This window comes from Sapajus apella, unplaced genomic scaffold (assembly GCF_009761245.1).
Source record: "Sapajus apella isolate SASKATOON/1434 unplaced genomic scaffold, GSC_monkey_1.0 scaffold14, whole genome shotgun sequence".
Taxonomy (NCBI): domain Eukaryota; kingdom Metazoa; phylum Chordata; class Mammalia; order Primates; family Cebidae; genus Sapajus; species Sapajus apella.
This window is the reverse complement of record NW_022436954.1, coordinates 8183527-8196236: the sequence shown is the minus strand read 5'-3', so window position 1 is coordinate 8196236 and position 12710 is coordinate 8183527. Positions and strand designations below refer to the sequence as shown.

Here is a 12710-nt window from a genome sequence, read left to right as displayed (position 1 = left end):
TAGAGACGGGGTTTCACCATGTTGACCAGGATGGTCTCGATCTCTTGACCTCGTGATCCACCCGCCTCGGCCTCCCAAAGTGCTGGGATTACAGGCTTGAGCCACCGCGCCCGGCCCATTACTGTTGTTTCGAAGAAGGGAGATATTACTTTTGATTGACATAGTTCATCCACTATTTATCAAACAGCAATTGCTTACTATATATATGCTGCCTCCAAGCAGGCAGATTCATCGACGAAAAGCACAAAGCTCCTGCCACTTAAGGACAAACAGACATCCAGGCAAAGAAATGTAATAAACCAATGGGGCATGATTGTAGCAGAGGCAGATGCATGGTGGAGGGGAAGTAATTCTGTCTGAGGAGTTGAGAAAAGCTGTCCTTGAGCTGGATCTTGAATCAGTAGGAGCTCATGAGGTTGAGCGGAAGAACAGGAAGGGCCAGCAGCAGAGGTATAGCATGTACAAGATGCAAAGGCCTGAAAAAGCCTAGTGTGTTGTTGTGAGACTGGCAGGTGTTTGAAGGCGGATGTGGCTGGAGGGTGAAGCGGGTGGTGGCTGATAAGAATGGAGAAGCAAGCTGTTTTATCCTCTTTATGCGTGAGAAGGAACTGACTTCAGGCCGGGCACAGTGACTCACGCCTGCAATCCCAGCACTTTGGGAGACCTAGGCATGCATATCACCTGAGGTCAGGAGTTCAAGACCAGCCTGGCCAACATGGTGAAACCCTGTCTCTTCTAGAAATACAAAACTAGCAGGGTGTGGTGGTGGACACCTGTAATCCCAGCTACTGGGAGGCTCTGGCAGAAGAATTGCTTGAACCTGACAAACAAACAAAACCACACACACACACACACACACACACACACACACACAAAAGGAATTGACTCAAGCTGTTTAGAGCCATGAGGGTCTGTGAGTGAGATACTATGTTTCTAGGGAGTTATGTTGGACCATCTCAAAGACGGCTTCTGACCTCACAGTTTTCAACCTTTTTTTTTTTTTTTTTTTTTTTGAGACAGAGTTTCGCTCTTGTTACCCAGGCTGGAGTGCAATGGCGCGATCTCGGCTCACCGCAACCTCCGCTTCCTGGGTTCAGGCAATTCTCCTGCCTCAGCCTCCTGAGTAGCTGGGATTATAGGCACGCACCACCATGCCCAGCTAATTTTTTGTAGTTTTAGTAGAGACGGGGTTTCACCATGTTGACCAGGATGGTCTCGATCTCTTGACCTCGTGATCCACCCGCCTCGGCCTCCCAAAGTGCTGGGATTACAAGCGTGAGCCACCGCGCCCGGCCAGTTTTCAACCTTTTTTATATTTATTTATTTATTTTTTTAAGTCAGTCTCCATAGAGACTGTCAAAAATTGCCAGTGCTGACTGTATTGCGAGTCGTCACCACGGGGTATTGGGAAAAGTTTTCAATTAGCAATAATCGCACCTCGGACAAACCTCATTGGCTACGATACTGCCACTGTGCAAAGCTTTTCTTATTTATTTTTAGAGACAGCGTCTTGGTCTGTCTCCTAGGCTGGGATGCAGTGGTGCCACCATCACTCACTGCCGCCTCACAACCTCCTGGACTCACGTGATCCTCTTGCTTTTGCTTCCCTTAAGTGTTGGCACTTGATGGGACTTACAGGGACACATCAGGAGTCCCAGATAATTTTTTTTTTTTGAGACAGTCTCACTCTGTCATCCAGGCTGGAGTGCAGCTGCGCTGTCTTGGCTCACTGCAACCTTGCCTCTCAGGTTCAAGAGATTCTTGTGCCTCACTCCTCCAAGTCTGTGACTACAGTCATGCACCACCTCGCCTGGTTAGTTTTTGTATTTTTAATAGAGATGAGGTTTCACCATGTTGACCTGGCTGGTCTTGAACTCCTGACCTCAAGTGATCCACCGGCCTCAGTCTCCCAAAGTGCTGGGATTACAGGTGTCAGCCACCACACCTGGCCTGTTAGTTTTTTTGAGGCAGAGTCTTGCTTTGTCACCCAGACTGGAGTGCAGTGGGCCAGTCTCGGCTCACTGCAACCTGTGCCTCCTAGGTTCAAGTGATTTCTCATGCCATAGCCGCCATTTCTCATGCCATAGCTGATATTACAGGCATGAGCCACTGTGCCCAGCCAGGCCCAGATAATTTTAAAATTTATTTATGTCTTTATTTTGAAATGGGGTCTTACTATGTTGCCCAGGTTGGCCTTAAACTCTTATCCTCAAGCAATCCTCCCTCCTTGGCCTCCCAAAGGGCTAGGTGACAGGCATGAGTCATTGCACCGAGCCTTGAGCTTTCGTGCTAGAGATAAAGTCTGTTCAGAACCTCTGGTTGGCACTTTTTATCTGGCACATGCAGGGCACCTTGGACCTCTTATCTTTGAGCACTGGTCTGAACCCCAATCTCTACCCACTTGCTCTGCTTCTTACAGCCCCATGCACCTCTTGTTCCTAGGGTGGGGATGGGGATGGATGCCTTGGGCTGCAGAAGGGACTGGCAGAGGATAAGCCTTTCTACACCGTTTTCTCTGTTATTACTTAAGATACTGGGTTTTGCTTTCTTCTAAGTACACAGCAATCTTGGCTTCCAGCCTCGGTGGGAAAGGGAGAAAGAACCGATTTCCTCCAGCTCCTCTCTGAAAATAACCCAACTGGCGCTGTTTAGGAACAAGGAGTTCCGGAGAGTGTTGGCACTCCATGGTGTTGATGTCCGGTAGTTTCCTGCTCTGAACCTTGTCTCTGCCCCACTTCAATCCAAGGACCCTGTGGAGGGAATTCTAGAGGTCTTCAAAGAGTCTGCAGTACCAGCTGCCTCCAAGGCCTAATATAGTGAAGTGATAGGGAGACAGGACCTTGGGGGAGTTTGGGTAATCTGTGCCCTGTAAGGTGGGTAAGAGTCTGGCCGTGGCATCTTCTGGTCTATTCTAGGAAAAAGGTGGATGCCTCTGATTCCCAGCTCTGTTACGTTCTTTACAGCCCAGTCAGTCTCTTCTGGATGTCTGATTCCTAGCTGCTAAACATCCAGCTGGGGGTGGGGTAGGATAAGAAGGGGGGCGTCTACCTCCACTCTCCTGTCCAAACGTCGATTTTAAAGTACTGTGAAGAAGACTGGATTAGCGTTAATTCAATAAAGTTAACGAAGCAAAGTATTGTAGTGAGTACACCATAAATAGTTGCTGCATGAGGAAGTACCTGAAATAAACTCAAGAAGAGTCTTGCAAAACGAGTGGGAGTAAGCCCTGCACGGAAGCAGAGGTCTACACCAAGTCCCAGAGGCCTGGGAGGGCAAGCCTTGGGGAAAAGACAGAAGCTGTGTCTGGCGGCCTCTGAGAGTGTTAGCAGCCATGCAAAGCTGGGAATACCAGGCGGTGGCCAGAGCCCTGAACCAGGGGCGAGTAGAGGATGGTGTTGGGATAGTCACTAGCCTGCCGGAATGGGCGAAGAGGTAGGGGCCTTTGGAGGCGGTTAAGCCTAAGGGACGCTGGAGGGGCCTCGGGATTTGGGGCTGGATCACAGGCCTCTTCCACTTAAAGGTGGCTCCGTGCCAAGCCGTCCCAGCCTCAGCTGAACCTCAGGGTTAGACAGGTTGGAGATGAGAAATAGGACGACGCAGGAAGTACTGTCGGAGGCGTGTTCCTGACTTTACTACCCTGAGCCGCCCACAACGGCTGGGGCCGTCGCCGAGGTTCCACCTTAAGGGGCGGGGCGGGGCGGGGCTCGGCTCGGCTCCACTGCCTCCACCCTGAGGCCGCGCCCGCTGCCGAGCAGATGTACTAGAGGAAGCTGCGCGTAGTCACACCGGCCAGGGAGATCGTTCTGTGTCCGGAGGTCCGGGTAGGGGTTGAGCCACCATCTGACCGCAGTCTGAGTTGTGTCGCCGGTTCTGCAGGCACCATGAGTCAGGACACCGAGGTGGATATGAAGGAGGTGGAGCTGAATGAGCTAGAACCCGAGAAGCAGCCGATGAACGCGGCGTCTGGGGCGGCCATGGCCGTAGCGGGCGCCGAGAAGAATGGTCTGGTGAAGATCAAGGTGGCGGAAGACGAGGCGGAGGCGGCAGCCGCGGCCAAGTTCACGGGCCTTTCCAAAGAGGAGCTGCTGAAGGTGGCAGGCAGCCCCGGCTGGGTGCGCACCCGCTGGGTGCTGCTGCTGCTCTTCTGGCTCGGCTGGCTCGGTATGCTGGCAGGTGCCGTGGTCATAATCGTGCGGGCGCCGCGCTGTCGCGATCTACCCGTGCAGAAGTGGTGGCACACGGGCGCCCTCTACCGCATCGGCGACCTTCAGGGCTTCCAGGGCAACGGCGCGGGCAACCTGGCGGGTGAGTGCAGCGCGTGCCTGTCCTTGGTTGAATCTGTGGCCTGCACAGACCCCCTCACCTGTCCCTAGAGTGATCTAGCCGGTTCTCCCCTCCATCCGGTACCCAGGACTGTTCCCCTCCCCACACCCCTCCCCGCACATTGTCCTTCCCTCCTTTCTTTGAAGAAAGCCGACCCGCCCCTCACTCTGTCACGAGGGTGGGTGACTCAGCGTCCTCACTCCCAGCGGCGCCTGGAGCCAGTTGCAACCGGTTTCTGAAGTAACTTGCAGGGCTCCTTACATCAGCTCCTGAGTCTCGTGATTCAATCTCACCTCCCCCTTTCCCCCGTCCCCCCTCCCAGTCCCACCCTTAGGCTCTGGGGGAAGGGAGAGTGGGGAGGTCTGGGGCCCCTCAGAGGAGACTTACCTGTTAACCCAGCCCCCCATTTCAGGTCTGAAGGGGCATCTCGATTACCTGAGCTCTCTGAAGGTGAAGGGCCTTGTGCTGGGCCCAATTCACAAGAACCAGAAGGATGATGTTGCTGGGACCGACTTGCTGCAGATCGACCCTAATTTTGGTTCCAAGGAAGATTTTGCCAGTCTCTTGCAATCTGCCAAAAAAAAGAGTGGGTATCTTGGGGTTCCCAAGGAAACAAGTAGAAAGGACTTGGCCAGAGGAAAAGTAGGATAAAAGTTTTAGCTTAACTGGCTCTGAGTTTTCCTAGGGCAGGTAGAGGGAAGAGTTGGTTGTCTTCAGCCTAAAATGGATTTATTTGTCCAGTCGTTTGGGGGCTTTCTACTTGGCTGTGGAATCTTGAACAGGTCATTTAACTTCTGGGCTTCAATGCCCTTATTTGCAAAATGTAGATATTTACTAAATCAGTGGTTTGAGACTTGTAAAACAATATGTTCTTTTGGGGGTTGGAAATCCCAAATGTTGTTTTACAACTCAGTATAGACACATGTTTAAAAAGGTTGACTTTGGGAGTGGGGAACACAGGGTCCACTTCTCTGCACTATAAACTTTCTGCTTTCCAATGTCTTTTTTTTTTTTTTTTTTTTACAATGGAGTCTCGTTCTGTCACCGAGGCTGGAGTGCAGTGGCATGATCTCAGCTTACTGCTGCAACCTCCTCCCCTGGGGTTCGAGTGATTCTCTTGGCTCAGCTCCTGAGTAGCTGCAACTACAGCCATGTGCCACCATACCTGGATAATTCTGGATAATTTTTTCCCCCCTGAGATGGAGTCTTGCTCTTTTGCCCAGGGTGGAGTACAGTGGTGTGAGATCTTGGCTCACTGCAACCTCTGCCTCCCCAGTTCAAGCAATTCTCCTGCCTCATCCTCCTGAGTAGCTGAGATTACAGGTGCCCACCACCACACCGGCTACTTTTTTGTTTTTAGTAGACACGGGGTTTCACCATGTTGGCCAGGCTGGTCTCAAACTCCTGACCTTGTGAGCCACCACACCCGGCAATTTTTTTATTTTTAGAGATGTTTTTCACCATGTTTGCCAGGCTGGTTTTGAACTCCTGACCTCAAGTGATCCGCCTGCCTCGGCCTCCCAAAGTGCTGGGATTACAGGCATGAGCCTCCACACCTGGCCTGCCTTCCAATATCTTAAGGCCCTTCCTTGCTCACATCTATTTCAATGGGATGAATTTTGCCAGGGTTCAGATTCAAGCTTTTGTACCAAATAATACATAGGAAACACTCAGTGACTTGCGTTTGTGATTTCCTTATTTCTCCTTAACCCCTAGACTGTCTCATGACTGCCTCTTCCTCCGTTGTTCTAGGCATCCGCGTCATTCTGGACCTCACTCCCAACTATCAGGGTGAGAACTCATGGTTCTCCACTCAGGTTGACACTGTGGCCACCAAGGTGAAGGTGAGTGTTGGAGCTGATGGCTGGTGGAAGTCAGATGCTGGGGCTGGGATGGTCCCTTCACAGCAAGCCCTGTAGACCCAGCCTGGCTCCAGTTGAAGGGTCCCTTTGCTCCTTGGGGCCAAGCAGGAATGCCTCCTCCCGTAGTCGAAGGATAGGCCAATAGCACACCTCTGTTTTTCTTGTTCCTTTTCTGATCTCTTATATTTCTTATTTCCTTGACTCTGAGGATGAGACAGTGCCAGGAAGGGACCTTCTCAGATGTCAGTCTGGAAGTTTGATTTTTCTTTCTTTTGGGAGAGGAAGCTCTTTGTCTGTGGGAATCCTATCCTGACTGGTTTCCCACTTCTTGTTTGATGTGTTTGGAATAGAGCCCAGTCTGAAATTATAAGCACTGGGTTACTCCTATGTGTCTGGGACTATGCCGAGTATCTTATAGATGTTTTCTAATTCCCTGTATAACTGTATCTCATTTGCCATAGGCTCAAATCTATACCCGGCAGGCTAGGAGTAGGGCTTTGAATGTCACTCTAGCTCCTGATGCCTGGATCCTAGGACACTGACTTGTTCAGAATGGGTAGAACAAAAATGGAGGCGGATACTGACACTGCTGGTAGCTGTCATTCTGAGATAGAATTCTAGACTCCCAGCATTTGGGTAGGACCCGGGGATTGTCCAGTTTAGGCCTTGCCTAGGGGACCTTCTAAAAGTTACTGATAAGGGAATGTTTTTGGATGTTTTGGTGTGAGGGGTGGTACGCTCACATGGAAATGGAGACCAGAGGACAGAGCAGGGGCCCAGGGAAAGGGAAGAAAGGGAGAGTGGGGGGAAGTTCCACATTGTGCATCAGATGACTGCCAGGGCTCTATTCTGCAGCACTGGCCTCTTTTCAAATCGAAACTGCCCTGAGGCTGTGCTTTGAATTTCAATCTTTGATCCTTGGTCTTGCTCTGAGCAGCTGTTGTACTCACTCCTTCCCCAGACCTCAGTAAACTGGGAGAGGGGGGATCTTGACTGACATTTTAGATCCTGTCTGCTGCTCACTGATTATGACCCACGGACATGTCTCCCTGCTTCTCTGTTTCTTCATCTCTAAAACAGATATACTAACGTTCCAATACTAAGTGTTAAACGAAGTTATGTTTGTGGACATCTTCTCTGGGCCCCTCTCTGTAGCTTTCAAAGGTGAAGGTGTGTGATTTGCCAGAGGCAGGAATAGAGAACTAAAATGCCATAGCACTAAGAAAATCAGTGGAAGGGTAGAACTGGAGGGGTGCCAGGGCCAAGCCCTTGTAGTGCAGGTGGGGAAGACCCAGGCAAGGCACAAGGCTCTCCCTAGGTCCTGGGGAAGTGTGTGGTGGGTGAGGTTTAGTGTGGGCTGGAATTTTTGGAGCCTTTTCCTGAGAATTGATGTCTGTCCTCTACTATTCTGCCCCCTATAGGATGCTCTGGAGTTTTGGCTGCAAGCTGGTGTGGATGGGTTCCAGGTTCGGAACATAGAGAATCTGAAGGTGAGTTCCCTTTCCATATTAGGGACAAAGCTTGGGTGAGAACAGAGGGACTCAGAAGCTGGGGATACCTTCTGTTTCTTGATTCTGCTTTTCTTTCTAGGATGCATCCTCATTCTTGGCTGAGTGGCAAAACATCACCAATGGCTTCGGTGAAGATAGGTGGGTACAGGCACCATTTTGCTGACTCAGCTCCATTGTGGGAACCCCTCAGTGGAGTGCTAGGCCTAAGAAGTGGGGGTTCCTAGTCTAGAGAGCTTTCTTTATCCTTTTCTTTCTTTTTTTTTTTTTTATTAAATTTTTCCTCCGCTAAGAGTCATATTCTTTTCTTCCTTGACGGAGTTTTGCTCTTCTTGCTCAGGCTGGAGTGCAATGGCGCGATCTCCACTCACTGTGACTTCCTCCTCCTGGGTTCAAGTGATTCTCCTGCCTCAGCATCCCAAGTAGCTGGGAATACAGGCATGCACCACTATACCTGGCTAATTTTACATTTTTAGTAGAGATGGGGTTTCACTATGTTGGTCAAGCTGGTCCTGAACTCCTGATCCCAAGTGATCCACCTGCCTCGGCTTCCCAAAGTGCTGGGATTACAGGTGTGAGCCATGGCCCCTGGCCCCATTCTTTCTTATACCAACCTTGACCCCCTCTCTCCCCTCTGCAGGCTCTTGATTGCAGGGACTAACTCCTCCGACCTTCAGCAGATCCTGAGCCTACTCGAATCCAACAAAGACTTGCTGTTGACTAGCTCATACCTGTCTAATTCCAGTTTCACTGGGGAGCATACAAAATCCCTAGTCACACAGTATTTGAATGCCACTGGCAATCGCTGGTGCAGCTGGAGTGTGAGTACCATGCTGGTGGGAAAGGGGGCAGGTGGGCTTTGGGAGAAAGGGTTGTTGGGAGAGGGAGGCAGGGGTGGGTGACGGGGCTCACTGGAGTCTCTCCTTGTAGTTGTCTCAGGCGGGGCTCCTGACTTCCTTCCTGCCGGCTCAACTTCTCCGACTCTACCAGCTGATGCTCTTCACCCTGCCAGGGACCCCTGTTTTCAGCTACGGGGATGAGATTGGCCTGGAAGCGGCTGCCGTTCCTGGACAGGTACTGTTTGCTGTCTGTCCATCAAAGGGAATTTGTTTATCCATCTTAACATGATTCTGAGGATGGCAGCAGAGAGACATTAGCCTTGGGTGAAACTGCATTTGATTCCTAGTTGGTAGCTGAGTGTCTGTGTGGCTTTGGGCAAATTATTTTACCCTTCTGAATTTTGTCATCTCTTGTGTTACTGTAGTTTCTGAAGGGTGGTTAGGATTAAATGAGGGCATGTTTTTAATGGTAATGCCTGGTACCTGGAAGATGTTTAGTATGGTAGTCACCATTTATTCATTCGTTCCTTTATTCTTTGGACAGAGGGTACTGTGCTAGATTCTGTGCCCTCAGGGGCTCATAGTTTAGTGAGGGAGCCAGACAAATAAGGGAGAAGTACAAGGCAGTGGCTGGGCATGGTGGCTTATGTCTGTATTCCCAGCACTTTGGGAGGCTGAGGTAGGTGGATCAACCAGCCTGGCCAGCATGGTGAAACCCTGTCTCTACTGAAAATACAAAAATTAGCTGAGTGTGATGGTGCACACCTGTAGTCCCAGCTACTGGGGAGGCTGAGTCAGGAGAATCGCTTGAACTGGGAGGCAGAGTGAATCGAGATCGTGCCACCACACTCCAGCCTCGGCAACAGACTGAGAAGCCTTCTCAAAAGAAAAAGAAAAAGAAAAAAAAGAAGCATATGGTAGGGGTGCTACTACAAAGGCATTCGATAGCTTTAGACACGGGGTTACTGTTGGTCTTTGACATTTTTTTTCTTCGAGATAGCATTTCACTATGTCGCCCAGGCTGGAATGCATTGGCATGATCTTGGTTCACTGCAGCCTCTGCGTCCCAGGCTGAAGTCGTCATTCCACCTCAGTCTCCTGAGTAGGTGAGACTACAGGTGCATGCCACTATGCCCAGCCAATCTTTTTGTTTCTTTACTTTAGAGACAGGGTCTTGCCCTGTCGCTCAGGCTGGTGGTGCGATTATGTCTCACTGCAACCTTTGACTCTTGGGTTCAACCAGTACTCCCACCTTAGCCTGTTGTTGCCCAGGCTGGTCTTCAACTCCTGGGCTCCATCGATCTGCCTGCCCTGACCTCCCAAAGTGCTGAGACTACAGGTGTGAGCCACTGTGCCTGACTGCAGCGAATTTTAAAAATCCATAGAGGCGTGGTCTCATTATGTTGCCCGAGCTGGTCTCAAACTCCAGGATGCAAGTGATCCCCTGACCTTGGCCTCCCAAACCGCTGGGATTACAGGTGTGAGACACTGCACCCAGCCATCAGCATGATGTGTATAGAACCAGTTACTCATTTAGTCCGTGGATTTATCTGTTAACACTGAGGATACAGCATTGCATAAGTGAGCTGGAGGTGGTTAGGTAATTAGATATGCATAAATAAAATGCCAGCTGCTGATGAGTGCTATGCAAAAGAAGGCAGGGTAAGGAGCCTAGAGAATAGGGGGTGATGGGGTTTGTTCTTTTTTTTTTTTTTTTTTTTTTTTTTTGAGACAGAGTCTTGTTCTGTTACCCAGGCTTGAGTGCAGTGGCTTGATCTTGGCTCACTGCAACCTCCGCCTCTCTGGTTCAAGCAATTTCCCTGCCTCAGCCTCCTGAGTATCTAGGACAACAGGCACACACTACCACGCCCAGCTAATTTTTGTATTTTTAGTAGAGACAGGGTTTCACCATGTTGTCCAGGATGGTCTCGATCTCCTGACCTTATCATGAGCCCCCCTCAACCTCCCAAAGTGCTAGAATTACAGGCAGGAGCCACCACGCCGGCTGGGGCTTGTTTCACAGGGAGTAGCCACAGGAAACCTGGTGAGATAACCAAGCAAAGACCTGAGGGAAGTGAGAGCTGACTTGAGCCATCTGCGAGCTCTGTCGGCTGAGGGGTAACAGCGTATATGTGAAAACCCTGAGGTGGGAGCTTGCCTTGCTTGTCCAGTCGTTAGCCAGGCTGGCCGTGGTGGCTTATACCTGTAATCCCAGCACTTTGGGAGGCTGAGGTGACTGGGTCACCTGAGGTAAGGAGTTCTAAACCACCCTGTCCAGCATGGTGAAACCCCATCTCTACTAAAAATACAAAAAAATTACCTGGGTGTGGTGGCACGTGCATGTAGTCTCAGCTCCATGGGAGGCTGAGGCAGGACAATTGCATGAACCCAGGAGGCAGAGGTTGCAGTGAACTGAGATGGCACCACTGCACTCCAGCCTGGGCAACACAGCGAGTCTCTATCTCAAAAAAAAAAAAAAAAAAAAAAAAAAGCCAGACCTGAGTCAGGGGGCTTATATACCAATAAGGATGGGAATGGGAAGAGGGATAAAGGACAGTGGGCCCAGGGTTTTTTTTTGAGACAGGGTCTCACTCTGTTGCCCAGGCTGGAGTGCAGTGGCACAGTCATGGCTCACTGCAAGCTCAAATTTCTGTGTTCAAGTGATCCACCCTCCTCCGCCTCCCCAGTAGCTGGGACTATAAGGACGTAATACTACACCAGCTAATTAAAAAAAAATTTTTGCCAGGGATGAGGGCTTGTTACGTTGCCGAGGCTGTTTTTTTTTTTTCTTTTTTTCTTTTTTTTTTTTCGAGACGGAGTTTCGCTCTTGTTACCCAGGCTGGAGTGCAATGGCGCGATCTCGGCTCACCGCAACCTCCATCTCCTAGGTTCAGGCAATTCTCCTGCCTCAGCCTCCTGAGTAGCTGGGATTACAGGCACGTGCCACCATGCCCAGCTAATTTTTTGTATTTTTAGTAGAGACGGGGTTTCACCATGTTGACCAGGATGGTCTCGATCTCTTGACCTCGTGATCCACCCGCCTCGGCCTCCCAAAGTGCTGGGATTACAGGTTTGAGCCACCGCGCCCGGCCTACGTTGCTGAGGCTGTTTTCAAATGCCTGAGCTCAAGTGATCCTCTTGGCTTGGCCTCCCGGAGTGCTGGAATTACAGATGTCAGCCACCATGCCTGACCCCAGGCCTTTTTAAAGTCCTGTTTTCTCTGCTTTTCAGCCTGTGGAAGCTCCAGTCATGCTGTGGGATGAGTCCAACTTCCCTTACATCTCAGCGGCTGTACGTGCCAACATGACTGTGAAGGTAAGAGTTTTAGATGGGCAGAACCTGACCAGTGGGGGGTGGGCTGGGCTTGTAGAAATCTGTACCTAGGGGACCTCCCTCACTCGCTTCTGCTACGTTTTTACCATTCTTAGGGCCAGAGTGAAGATCCTGGCTCCCTCCTTTCCTTGTTCCGGCGGCTGAGTGACCAGCGGAGTAAGGAGCGCTCCCTACTGCATGGGGACTTCCATGCACTCACCTCTGGGCCTGGATTCTTCTCCTATATCCGCCACTGGGACCAGAATGAGCGTTTCCTGGTAGTGCTTAACTTTGGGGACGTGGGTCTCTCGGCTGGGCTGCAGGCCTCCGACCTGCCTGCCAGTGCCAGCCTGCCAGCCAAAGCTGACCTCCTGCTCAGCACCCAGCCAGGCCGTGAGGAGGGCTCCCCGCTTGAGCTGGAAAGCCTGAAACTGGAGCCCCACGAAGGGCTGCTGCTCCGCTTCCCCTATGTGGCCTGACCCCAGCCTGACGTAAACCCACTGCCCTTCTCTTTTCCTCCCCAGGCCTTTAGGGTTCTCGTTTTTCTCTCTCTCTTTTTTTTTTTTAAAAAAAAACAGTCTTGCAGATTATAAGTGAACCCCCAAATAGGGTGTTTTCTTCCTTCAAATAAAAGTCACTCCTGCCTGGTGAGGTCTTGTCTTCCCTCTGCTTCTCTCGTAGTAGGAATTTCTCTTCCTCCTCCCCTCCCAGACCTACCCCATAGTGTTTTGGCTAGAGAGTTCCATGCATCTACTCCAACTCCTTCATTATTTACGTAGGGACCAAGGCTCAGAGAAGAGGGGCCCCCCAAAGTCAACAGCAAGAAAGTGTCAGGGCTGGGATAGCACCCGTGCCTCCTCACCCGT

The 12710-nt window shown here is 50.8% G+C and overlaps 1 protein-coding gene and 1 non-coding gene across 3 annotated transcripts in view; one reads left to right on the top strand and one right to left on the bottom strand.

Moving 5' to 3' along the window:
* Positions 1–12495, top strand: part of SLC3A2 (solute carrier family 3 member 2) — a 38996-nt gene extending 26501 nt beyond the window's left edge. The window contains exons 1-10 of one of the 2 annotated variants that reach the window (XM_032283065.1): positions 1843–1929; positions 3877–4305; positions 4736–4909; positions 6076–6167; positions 7607–7675; positions 7776–7834; positions 8334–8514; positions 8624–8767; positions 11764–11847; positions 11961–12495. In XM_032283065.1, coding sequence (XP_032138956.1) covers positions 3882–4305; positions 4736–4909; positions 6076–6167; positions 7607–7675; positions 7776–7834; positions 8334–8514; positions 8624–8767; positions 11764–11847; positions 11961–12323 — 1590 coding nt within the window. In that variant the 5' untranslated portion in view covers positions 1843–1929; positions 3877–3881 and the 3' untranslated portion in view covers positions 12324–12495. Of the gene's footprint in view, positions 1–1842; positions 1930–3876; positions 4306–4735; positions 4910–6075; positions 6168–7606; positions 7676–7775; positions 7835–8333; positions 8515–8623; positions 8768–11763; positions 11848–11960 lie in introns of those variants that run through there. The other variant, XM_032283064.1, reaches the window with a different exon arrangement.
* On the bottom strand, positions 1342–1482 carry LOC116555239. Its single transcript, XR_004270439.1, has one exon. It is a non-coding gene; the product is annotated as a U4 spliceosomal RNA (small nuclear RNA).
* Positions 12496–12710: the final 215 nt, after the last annotated feature.